General features: G+C 42.1%; 1 protein-coding gene across 1 annotated transcript in view; it reads right to left on the bottom strand.

Moving 5' to 3' along the window:
• The window catches only part of COL9A1 (collagen type IX alpha 1 chain), an 86,899-nt gene that overhangs the window by 17,067 nt on the left and 56,839 nt on the right, over positions 1-12,993 (bottom strand). Inside the window, 5 exon segments of the mRNA XM_068983543.1 lie at positions 2,872-2,904; positions 4,258-4,302; positions 5,166-5,201; positions 5,699-5,770; positions 6,353-6,406. Coding sequence (XP_068839644.1) covers positions 2,872-2,904; positions 4,258-4,302; positions 5,166-5,201; positions 5,699-5,770; positions 6,353-6,406 — 240 coding nt within the window.

The raw sequence follows: 12,993 nt of genomic DNA, 5'->3' as shown, positions 1-12,993 counted from the left end.
TGTTATCAAAAAAATAAAGATGCTTAAAAAAGCAAATCAACTATTTCTTTAAAACAAAACCATATACCAGTTAGAGTTTTCTTCTGAAAGCAGACCATTAAAAGCATCTTTATAGTCCTCAACTACAAAAACTGTTTTAAAGAGAAACTAAATTAATTCATTTTTTGTTAAGCTACCTCCAGTGGAATTTGTGACATAGTAGTTACAGACTGCTGTTTACAGAATAAGAATGAGAGGATAAAAGTGAAAGCGCGTGGGGGAATGCCACTGCCCTAGATCTGATATTCATAAAGCTGCTCCATCCGGCTTCCTTTTCATACCGTTTCTCTAGGAAAAGTCAACTCATTCAAACATTCAGATGTTTTAACCTGAAGGAAAAATGGTAATGAAGCAATGCTTCCACCAGACACATCTTAAGAAAGCTCAAGGAGTATGCTTTTTCCAATCTCTTTGTACAAAAAAAAAAAAAAATGATATTCATCTAAACCAACTTGTCAAGATTGCTTCTTGAAGAAATTATGGCTTAAAAAGATTTCCTGAGAGTCAGGCTCAAGGGAGAAAGCTAAGGATGTGCTGTGGAACTAAAGCTGGGTATTGTCAGGTCACTAGAATGCAAGATATAGCAACTTCTAAAAAAGTCCAGTGTGTGTGTGCTCAGTCGTGTCCAACTTTTTGTGACCCTTTGGACTATAGCTTGCCAGATCCCTGTCTATGGAATTTTCCAGGCAAGAATACTGGAGTGGGTTGCCATCCCCTCTCCAGGGGCTGTTCCCAACCCAGGGATTGGACCCACATCTCTTACGTTCCTGCATTGGCAGGGGAGTTCTTTACTACTGCCACCTCAGAAACCCAGACTGCTGCTGCTGCTGCTGCTAAGTTGCTTCAGTCATGTCCGACTCTGTGTGACCCCACAGACAGCAGCCCGCCAGGCTCTGCCGTCCCTGGGATTCTCCAGGCAAGAACACAGGAGTGGGTTGCCATTTCCTTCTCCAGTGCATGAAAGTGAAAAGTGAAAGTGAAGCCACTCAGTCTTGTCTGACTCTAAGTGATCCCAAGAACTGCAGCCTACCAGGCTCCTCCCATGGGATTTTCCAGGCAAGAGTACAGGAGTAGGTTGCCATTGCCTTCTCCAGGGAAGCCCAGATGCTACATTTTAATTTCATCAGTATTCCTTGGGTAGTGACAGAAAAGATGGGGTGGGAAGGGAGGTGATCAGTCAAGAGCTAATTCCTAGTACTGCATCCAAATTTAAATGAAATTAACTCACTTTGACACCTGCATTGTTCATCCTTTTTCTTTTATAACTTGAATTCTCACCTTTGAACGTTACTGATTATTTCTAGACAGTGAAGTAGGATTTTCACTATCAGATTCTATCCAGGCTTACCCTTTACAGTGTTTCTCAATCCCAAACCATTTCTGTCGAAGATTCTAAGGCACAAAGATGTTCTTTGAAGCTTGACAGTCACATGGTGTTTAGAGGCTGTATGTACACAGGTGTGTGCATTTGTGTGTGTGTGTGTTAGTCATTCAGTCATGTCCAACTCTTTGAAACCCCATGAACTGTAGCCCGCCAGGCTCCTCTGTCCATGGAATTCTCCAGGCAAGAATACTGGAGTGGGTAGCCATTCCCTTCTCCAGGGGATCTTCCTGACTCAGGGATCGAACCCGGGTCTCTTGTATTGCAGGAGGATTCTTTACCGTCTAAACCACCAGGGAAGTCCAGTATGCACACAGGAAAAATAATATAAAACTTTCCATATCGAGGCTGCATGAAGAGCCCTGGGCGGGGCACGGTAACCAAGGCGGGGTGTGTCCTCCTGGAGAAGGTTGGGTAGAAGATTGGGCTAAATGTTGGTAATCTAAGGAAAGAGAAAGAGTGCCCCAAACTAGGAGAACAGCACATGTCGTTAAACAGCATATGCCAAGTAAAAAGAACCACAAACAGATGACATCCAGAGAGGTCAGAGATGAGGCTGATGAGGCTGCAACCACTTCACTGAAGGCTTTGTATTCTTTGCCAAGAGTCTGATTTTATTCTACAAATGCTATTCTCGAAGGGTTTTAAGCACAGGAGGGATGGATATGTAAGCTTTCTCTTTTAATCTAGATGTCACTGACTGTCATCTGTTGGACAGAGAGGAGCGGCAGGGATTCCAGACAAAGGAAGGTTTTGGGGATTAACGGAAGTTCCTGATAGATGCCCTGACACTGACGTCTGAGCTTCATCCCTTCTCCTTGTAATATCTTAAATTTGTTATTGTATTAAGGTGTATATTCCTTTCAAAGTAGCAAGTCATTCTAGGTTTGCTACTAATTGATTATATAATTCTGAACACATCTAATCTCTATGAACATCAGATTAGTTTCTGAAAAGTGATAAACTGAAGGAGATGATCATTTTCTAGCCCTAATAGTTATCCATATTTTCTTGTGTACCATGCCTATATCTTACTTCTCCAACTGGAACACACAGGATATTATGAAAATTACTGAAATATTTGCAATGATATGACTGACAATGAAATTCAGTTATGTTCTTGTCACTGCAAAGCACAGGTCAGTTCTTGTAAAACAATCCATTTGTGGAAGAGATTACAATATATACTCAGTGAACCATTTATAATATGAAAAAAAAAACCAAAACTTCCTTTAGAGTGGTTAGGTCAAAAGGCAGATCCATTTACACTTATGAGTTTTTTCTCCTTTGAACTAATTCACTACTTAAAGCATAAATTCAGACATTAACTTCCTTAAAGGTAAGTCCTTTTAGAATTGAATTTTACAGAATGATTTCATAAAGCAAAGCATTCTGTTTTTATAGCTTTGTTGATATTTTATTTTTATACCATTACTATTCATTATACTTACAGATCCCTTTGGGCCAGGTAATCCTATATCTCCCTAAATCAATAAAATGAAATCATATTAGAACAATGTATTCACATTTGATAGTTTACTAAAAAACACTGAATAGGTTATCATGCTACCAAAGTCAATAGAAAACCATGAACAGAAGAACCCTGACACTGCAGGAAAAAAATATGAGTCAAAATTTGGATTCTGGTCCCAGTTCTGCTATTTAATTTCATGACCCTGTGTAAACTTTGTAAACCCCCAGCCTTTGGCTAACTCATCTGTTAAATAGTAGGGTTGAATCAGGGCTCTCCAAGGTTCCATCCAGATCTAAAATGCTAAGTGCTGAGAATTAAAACATGTAAGTCAAAAGATATTAAACTAGCATGCTGTTATACAACATAATAGACATTTAAATCAGATGACTTCATTTTTTAAATTCTAGCAGTGTTCTTAAAAATCCCTCAAATATGCATGCTTTAAAAAAAAAGCTTGCATATCTCCTACCACCAGCTCTAGGTATGAATTCAGCTCACGTTAGCACATTGGTGCATGTTCATTACAAAACAAGATGATTTTTAAACATTCTCGTAGCTCATAAAATGAACAGTTTCAACAGAATATAAAATTGAAACCATCCTTTTCTAGTTTATCTAATAGTTAGGAAGCTTTGTCTAATTCAGATGTTACATTTATATTAACTCTAAATCCTAAAAAACCTGAATAAAATATTATTCAGCATTTTCTCCTGAACCAAAAACCCTCTGAAACTACTTTCTGAGAATTCTGTCAGTCCCACAGCAAAGGACCAAATGTGACTTTCCGCACTAGGTAGGTCCTGTTTGATTGCGTTGTAACCGGAAGGAAGAGCCCGCAGACAGAAGTGCTGGAGGCAGTGACGATTTGTTCTCCTTCTCCCTGCCTTCCTGGAGGTTCAGCAGAAGCCTCCTCTGGAGTTGGTTTTAGACTCCAAAAGACCGTGGAAAACACCCACAGTCAAGCTTGCGAGCCACAGCTTTCTATCTACAATAAACTATTAATATAAACCACAATAAAGCTTTAGCTTTGTTTCCATGATAGGCACTATTCATAGACTTTCTGCAGTCTTACAAGAATCACCTGGAATTTCTAGATGGAAAAAAATGAGCAAACGTGCCCTCTAAAGGGAACACTTGGTCCTCTCAGTGCTTTAGGCCAGGTCTACCAATGCCGGAGTATTTCCCCTGCATTTTACTTGACCGTGCCTCAGTTCTGAGGGGTGGTTTGCGAGTTTATGTAAGAAACATCTTAGCCCTGAAAGAAGTCAGCAGGATAGCAGGGCCAGAGGAAAGAAGAAGGAAATATATCTGATACAGTTCAAAACCAGTGAGGCTCCACCAACATCCAGGAAAAATGTCTTACGAGTTCACCCCTTTCTCCAGCTTCACCCTCTTCACCAGAGGCGCCCTAAAAATTAAAAGTCACATTTTAAAAGTTCTTAGTCCCTTGGTTCAAATTTACCCAGTCAATACCGATAAAAATTCAGAAGTTCCCACAGTGCTCCCAAGGTCACACAGAAATACAACATGTCTTTAATGGTTTTCCAATCTAGCTGTCAGGGGCTAGTCCAACCCGGGACACAGACCAGAGAAAAGCCAGAAGATGAAGTTTGAATTTCAGCTAAAGTTAAGGATGAATGACTGTGTCAGCAACTGGATAATTAGGTAAGACTTAAAAAGGGCTCTTATAGGTGGCAGGGGGTGGGGGTGGGGGGCAACCTCAGGATGAAAACTAACTCTAATTCATATGCATTATATTTGCTAAGTTCTTAGTGAAGAAAAGCCAAAACACTGTGATGAGGCTATGGAGGCTCCATCAGACTGGAGTAAACCCATCTGGTGAATGAGAGAGAGGGCCACTCTTTTCAAAGGAAGGATAGTGTGTATTCTGGAAGGCAGGGCCACCGTTAGCTTGGATTATTAAAACAGTAGATAAGGTTACAGACCTAATTAGACCCTGGGTCTCACTCACTATACCAGGTGCTCAGGGCTGGTGCACTGGGACAACCCTGAGGGATGGGATGGGGAGGGAGGTGGGAGGGGGTTTCAGGATGGGGGACACATGTACACCCATGGCTGATTCATGTCAGTGTATGGCAAAGACCACTACAGTATTGTAAAGTAATCAGCCTCCAGTTAAAATAAATAAATAAAGCCCTTGGAGCCTCCACAGTCTACCCACACCAGCAGATCAGCCCGTGCCCTCTGCTGGTGAAACACATTAGCACACGTTAAACACACGTTTCTCAGGATTCCAATGCCGGGACCTACCTGTTCACCCTTTGGACCAGGTTCACCAACTACACCCTGCAATGAATAAAACACGCTTTTTCAGTCTTTTGAGGTTTTTAACTACACAATCTCAAGTGAACCAACTCCACTACTGGGCTGGTGAACAGGAACAAGGATGAATATTCTCCATCTCCTCACTCTCTAGCCAGAGTCGCATCAGACCTGGAGAAGCTCACGACAGTGCAAAATCACTGGTGACCTGAAGTGCCCTCTGACCACATTCATGTAAAATGTGACGAGTAAGAACAGAAATTGAGAACTGAATAGGAAGTGTGATTACAGCTGAAATTTTTCCTTTACTCGGCTTTTATTTTTCTTCCATCTGATAAATGATTAATAGATTCTTTTGCTTCTTAATCTCAGCTTTCCGTAATTTTAGAAATCTTTCTTGATAGTTCTCTATGGAAATGTCTAGAAAAATACTCCATTGGGCCAAAAGCAAGCTTGGTTTCTCAACATAGTAGAAATCACCCTTCCAAATAAGGAACTTTCCAGAGGGCTGGATATCTTACCCTGTCACCTTTCATCCCAGGAAGTCCAGGGGGGCCAGGCAAGCCAGGGAGGCCGGGGCTGCCAAGAGAACCCTAAAATAAAACACATCCCCCAGACCTACTGTTACTGCGATGCTGAGAGCACACACACCAGATGTAACTCATGCCTAGGATAGAAGTGCTGCGGTTGGTTTAACGCTGCTGCTCAGACTTCCCACTCTCCCAGATCTCAGGAGAAGACAATCAGGCCCTCCTCCATCCCACTTCTGAGCTCCCCAATTCCCAGGTTTGCACCCCTTCCCAACAGTGGGCTCTTTGAGCTGAGTCCCTGCCTCCTCAGCTGTGTAAACATCACTGCTGGAGAATTGAAAGGCAGCTTTCACACACGGTTCTCTCCAGTCCAAGAACAACCATGGCCAAATGGAGCACTTCGTATCTCCCCCAGTTTTAAAATAAATGCTACAAACCACACTGATTAAAATACCCTCTGAGGGTCTCCTAGATTTAATTTGAAATTCCCCATTTACATTTCACACATTCACATAGGAACAGAAACCAAACAAGGATGATTCAATTACCTGTTGCAAATTGCTTTTCTCTCTTTGCTCCCTTTTAAAATTTTATTATGTTTTGCATAAAGCAAATCCACTGCTGAGGACTAGAAATGCTACTTACCAGTTTACCTGGTGGCCCTGGGGGTCCCACTGGTCCTACTTCACCTCTGCTGCCCTAGAAACACACAAGCAGGACAGTCAACCAGGCAGTCTGCCAAAATGCAAATGTGTGTTTACTACATCAACAAAGCAACCAAGCTACCTAGGTTTTTGTTTACACATATATAAAGGTCACCAAAGTGTTCCCGTCTTCGACTGAAGGCAGAGACCTTTATATAAACTGTCTGCAGCCTCCTCAGTGTTCATCCTGAGCTCTGACAGGCCTAACGCTGCTCATTGTGAATAGAGACTGTTAGATAATCACTCCTGAAACATCAACAGGAAGTAGCAATTAGGAATTTTCAGCATGTACATCACCCTCCAACTTAGATTATGGTTATTTGTGTACACGCTTTATCCTCTCATTTAGACTATGTGTTCTAGAGGTATAGGCATAGTAACATTTTGAATTTCACATAATTGTCTAAAACCCAGAGTAAATCTCAGGTCTACAGTACATTTTAAAGCAGTAGCTGGCAAATGACCTTGAACCTCAGAAAAGTGAAAAGACTCAGGACAGAGATGATTGCCTTTAAATTACCTCTGCGACTTCAAAAGGACACACACAGAAGAAATTCATAAAGTTTCCAAAATAATTCTTTGCGCCACTCATTCTACATATGTCTTAAAAGATTAAAGACTTTGGAAAGTACAATTTATAATGTAGTTGCACCAAAAGAACACTCTAATTTCATTCTGTGAACTAATTTCAATTTTTTATTGGAAACGCTAAGCCCTTTGAGAAAAGGAATCACATGAACTCTTCCATTTCTTTCCCTGAGAATTTCATACACTTCTTTGAAATCTGCTAAAAGCTTGTTTCACTTCTAATGAATGTTCAACTAAGTTGAACATTGAGGTTGCTGAATAAATAATTACGTTTCCTGGATGAGGTACATGACAACGAAAGTAGTCTTTTGAGTTTGTTTGTGTTTAAAATGATATGACAACATATTAATACTTGATATTTATAAGTGCTGATAAGATTATCCTGATCTGACCCATACGCTATTCCTTCATCTATAAAAAGAACAAAATGTCAAGATCCATAAACTCTCTGCATTTCCAATTGCTGTAAAGGATCAAGAAATGTCAGCCAAATTACAAGCCTCTATGAGCTATAATTTCATGACAGCCGTTTCTTATGACTTACAGGTGATTTAAACCAAATGCTCTTAAGCGCTTTAAGGTAAAGCTGAAGCTCCAATACTTAGGCCACCTGATGTGAAGAGCAGCCGACCCATTGGAAAAGACCCTGAATCTGGGGAGGATTGAGGAGAGGGGGAGAAGGGAGTGACAGAGGATGGTGGGATGGCATCACCAACTCAACAGACATGAGTTTGAGCAAACTCTGAGAGATTGAGAAGGACCGTTAAGTGCTTTACGAAAACTTTCATATGAATGTTCTGTCTAATGTGTGAGTTTGAATGACACATTGGTCCTTAACCCTTGTGAGCAGGCTGGAAGCCCAAAGCAGTGCCTCATGAGGACAGATGCCGGAAAGAGGCAAGTCAGGTGAAAGTCAGCCACTATGATAGATTCTTCTTTGTGTCTCTACACATAAAGGTTTCACCCCATTACTGTGCTCCAGCACTTTGAAGTTCACGGTAGATTTTCTTCAGTATATCTGCTCTGCTGGCATTTTCTAATTATTTCTGAATTGCGTCCTGATTAAGATCCTAAATATCAATGGGATAAAATGACCTTAATTCACAGAACAATGAATAGTCACTGGTGGAAAACATAATTAATCGGGTCAGAAAGGGAAAACAAGGTTCTTGACACAACCTCAAGTATTCATTTCTAAGTAAATGAACCATTATGCCATCCTATCCAAGACAAAGATGATTGATATACCTTTTTTTGTCTTCCACAAACCAAAGGGCTAAATGAAAATAAAGGATTATGAAACCTTTCACTTACTTTTTGGAGAGATTAATCATCTTTTCAGGCAAACACAAAGATTCTCTGCTAGAATCTTATTTTCTCTGTCTTTCACGAGCTGGTATGATTCAGTTTCTAGTCTTTTCCAAGCCCTGGCAGCCCTTGGTAAAACCAATGAAAAGCTCAGAACCCAATCTAGGTAGCCCACTCTGCTGACCGACAGCCACAACAGGGCCACACACATAGGACCAAGGGAGGGCTGGGTGAAATGTTGAGCAGTCACTCTCCTGCCCCTGCACAAATACATGGCATGTGGGTCTTTGTTTTTATTTTACTTCTGTCCTATAAATCCTTTGGCATTCTGAACTTAGGCATTTCTATAGAAATTATTTCACTGTGAAAAAAAAAGTTACTGTTTATTTTCACAATGACCAAACAGCTACAAATGTTAGGGCAGGTTATTCTCATGGCCATTCTGAAGATTTCTGTGTGTTCTAAAAACATGGATATTCTTCCCCTTAGTTCTTTAATTTCACCTGTAACTAAGATGAGCATGAGCAATCAAGATAGAAACAGTAATCTTTAAAAACACAGGTTAAACTAAATACATCCTGCAGGGAGCCATTCACCCTAACCTGGTAACCACACGTGTGCTAAATAAATGATAAATCTCTAATGTTTCAAAAGCTGTAGTGAAACCATATTTTCAGATGTGGCCAGGGAGGTTGGTAGGGAAATAGTTATTCTGCCACATGGCTTATATTGCAAACCTCACGACAAAAGTCACGGCTTTTAACAGGAGAATTGGAAGGAACCAGAACAATAGGCAAAATCCTACCTCTGAAAATGTGAAGACCATTAAAAAAAATGCTCTATTTTTTCTCTTGAGTGCTCTGAGCCATCATATGTATCTCCAACATGTTAAGATACATCTGCCAATTCATCTCTATTTAAGAAGGCAATCAAAGCTTTAAAAAAGATGCAGACTTTTACCAGTAATTGCCAACTCTGCCTGCGCATCGGAATCCCCTAAGGAGTTGTTAGAAATATATTTCTCTGGCATCTTCACCACCCCACCTCCCCATTCCCATCCACCGCCCAGCCCTCAGCCCCCAGTCCTCATTCTGAAGGTCTGGGTAAGACCCAGGAATCTGCTGGGGGTTGTGTTCTGTTTGAATATCTTCACCAGCTTTACTTAGACGTTTGTTGACTGCTCACTGCAGAAGTTCCATAAACACTAAACTCTTAAATTTGCTAAATATGTTTTGTGTTATTAGAATTTGCCAAGCTAACTTTAAACAAAAGATATCCAGCAGAGCCTTGACTTTGGAGGCACTGGAGGGTTGAGGACCTGGACACCAGGTCTGAAGTCCAGCTCTGTTGTGCACCAGCTCAGTCCAGGCAGGCAACTCAACCCTTCTGTGCTAGTAGCAACAGTGTTAGCTGCTCAGTCGTGTCCAACTCTTTGTGACCCCATGGACTGTAGCTGCCAGGCTCCTCTGTCCATGGGATTTTCCAGGCAAGAACACTGGAGGGGGTTGCCAATCCCTTCTCCAGGAGATCTTTTCGACCCAGGGATCGAACCTGGGACTCCTGCATTGCAGGCAGATTGTTTACCATCTAAGCTACAGGGAAGCTCTTCATCTGTTTCCTCATGTGTTAAGTGGGTTTTGAGAGGATTAAATAGATACCTGAAGCACTTAGTACAATATCCAGCTCATAGTAAGCACCACAGATATGCTAATTACTATGCCCATCCAAGGTTTTATCCAAGGAATAAAGACATCAGTCAAAACTATGGTTTTCAATCAAATGATTCATTACATGTTCTTTGCTTTTCAAACCTCCCAAATTTCTTTAAAAGCACAAGTCGTGCTTGGGGGAAAATGTCTCTAGTCCTCATTTTTTGAGTTTCTGTCAAGACCATTGATCACCAAGAAGGTACTCTTTTTATAAGCAAACACTACCAGCTACTTTGCAAAGCTCATTTCAATAAATACAAATGGATACTTCAATAAAGAAGTCTCCCTTTTAAAATGGAACTATCAGACTTCTAAAATATCACAGAAAAGAATCAATTTTATTACATTTGGGCTGTCATAATCATTTTACCAGAAGAGTGGGCTTTACTCTGCTGTGCTCTAGATTGTGTTGGTTGATACATCTGCTCGATTACCCAAAATGCTAACTAGCTGAAGAACGAACATTATCCTCAGTACCTCTGCAGTTTCAGAAGAGGGAAACTATCACTATACTTAGTCTGCATTATACCCTAAGTGCCGATTTCTGGCAAACATATGTTTAACCTAGAAGATCAGTTATGATTCCTAAAGACTGTTGCTTTTACAAATCATTTTCATAGTAACACTTTAAGATCATATTAGTCCTACTACAAGGATAATTTTGCCATAAAAATATTTATTTAATCTATTCAATTTTACCACATTGGATAGTTTATACTTCTCTCTAATGTAGGTTTAAATATCTCCTCACACACAGAGGCAGACCACAATCTGCTCACACTATAACCATCACAGCTGGTCCATAAAGCACTGAGAGGAGTGTTCTGGAGTGTTCCAGAGCCTGGTGTGGCAGGAAGGTGGCATAGATCACTCAACAGCACACCAAGTGGGACCTCTGTGTTGAAGCTGATGGGGTCACGGGAGGGGACTTCAAGAGAAAGGAGACAGGCTTCTACACACACTCCAGGAGTGCATAAACTTCAGAAAACCTGGGATAGATCAGCATGGCACTCATCCCAGTCAAAATCACAAGAGCAGAGCAAACCTAACCCACTAGACAAACGCTCTGGCAAGTTCTGAGGAGCCTGGAAGAGAAAAATGGACCAGGAGCCACTACTCAGTAACACCAAAGCAGAGGTCCCAGCCACCTGCTGGCTCTAAACCAGGAGTCCCCCAGATGCAGGCGTAGACCCTGCAGTGCAGTGTAATGGAAAAAGCCAGAAACACAAGCCAAGTGGGAAAGACGTGCTCATGTGTACTCACTAGAGATGCCGAAACTCCAATATTTTTTGCTGTGGCATTGGCAGAAGTTGGTGGAACAACGGCAAGGGAAGTGGGAAACACAACTTAACTTCAAAGACATATTTCAGTTAGCCCTGATTCTTTCCTAGGACACATCAGAAGTGGGTTTTATTTCTTCTACTCAGCTTCCCAACTTGAGATTTGCAGGAAAAACTGATCAAATTTGTGAAAAATAGTTGACATGGCATGAACTTACCTATGAAAATGAATTGAATGATGTAAAATGAAATAACAAATGCCTCTTTCAGTAAGTAGATTTGGTGTTAAAATTCTGCTCCAGAACTATCATATTTATAACCTCCCATAATACTCTTCTGAAAAAGTTATAGTGGGTGAGAAGTCAGTTATCATGAACAGAAGCAGCATGGCAAGAGTTATCATCCCTCCCACCCAATGCATTTCAAGGAATCTTTATTGAGCACAACCTTACAGTGGGCCCTGAATAAAAAGACACAGGGAACACAAACAGGGATCAGACTTGTCCCTGCCTTTCTGCAGTGTCCACACCATGGGGGAAACAAGAGACCAAGGGTTACAGGTTCAGAATAAGGAGAGATCGTGTCTCTCAGAGGAATAGGGCCTCATAAGAGATGACTCCATTGCAGAATTAACACTTCAGTCATATCTAGGAGGACACATGGGATGCTGAGTTAGAAAAATAGGGGAAAAACCCATCCCAGTTGCAGGGTATCACAAAGTATAAATAGGCAGACTAAGAAGCGTAGAGAGTGTTTGGGAATCAGCAAAGTCAAGCTTAGCTGGAACACGGGCTCTGAGCAAGGGAGAAAGGGGAAATAAAACTAGGGGACAAACAGACGCTGTAGGATTTCAGACTCTCACTGTCCGTGGAAACCCACTGAAGGTTTTTAAACGAAGGAGAGACGTGATGACGGAAAGTGTGCTTTGCAAAGATCATCCTGGAGGTGCGTGCAGATGTGGAGTCCTACACTTCTCCAGGCTTTTGTGTTTGCTCCCAGGACTGTGGGGACACACTGGAGTTCGGGCGATGCAGGACACTCCCGCCCTGTGCCAGGGTCCTGGAGCAGGAACAACTATCCTGGCCTAAAGACCAACCGCATCCCCCCGCGGGGAGACGCGGGCAGAGAAGGAAAGATGTGAGCAGGGAAGGCAAGTCAGCAAACGATGCAGTGGCAAGCAGCGGGGAACCGCCTGAGCTGGCGCTGGAGGGCCCGGAGCCAGGAGAGGTGGGCGGGCTTCAAAAGAAGAGGCAGATGGGAGGCCGTGCAGATGCGGTGATCGGATGAGCAAGTCCTCCTGCGGGTAGGAACGTGATGAAGGAGGAACACCGTAGCTTCGAGCCTCAGTGAGGAGACAGGGCTTCCCAGGTGATGCGAACAGTAAAGAACCTGCCTGCCAGCGAAGGAGACCTAAGAGACGCGGGTTCGCTCCCTGGGCTGGGAAGATCCCTTGGAGTAGGGCACGGCAACCCACTCCAGTAGTCTTGCCTGGAGAATCCCATGCACAGAGGAGCCTGGCGGGCTACAGCCCAGATGGCAAAGAGTCCGACATGACTGAAGTGTCTCAGTATGCACACACAAGGGCAATGGTGGGAAGAATACAGATGCTTACAGAAACTGAACAATCAAAATTGCAGTGAGGCTCGAAAACTTACACAGCCATCACTCGCTCTGAGTTGCCTCCCCACCAGGAGAGG

This window comes from Capricornis sumatraensis, chromosome 11 (assembly GCF_032405125.1).
Source record: "Capricornis sumatraensis isolate serow.1 chromosome 11, serow.2, whole genome shotgun sequence".
In the NCBI taxonomy this organism is placed as follows: domain Eukaryota; kingdom Metazoa; phylum Chordata; class Mammalia; order Artiodactyla; family Bovidae; genus Capricornis; species Capricornis sumatraensis.
Note: the sequence above shows the minus strand (reverse complement) of the source record. Positions and strands in the feature narration are given on the sequence as shown.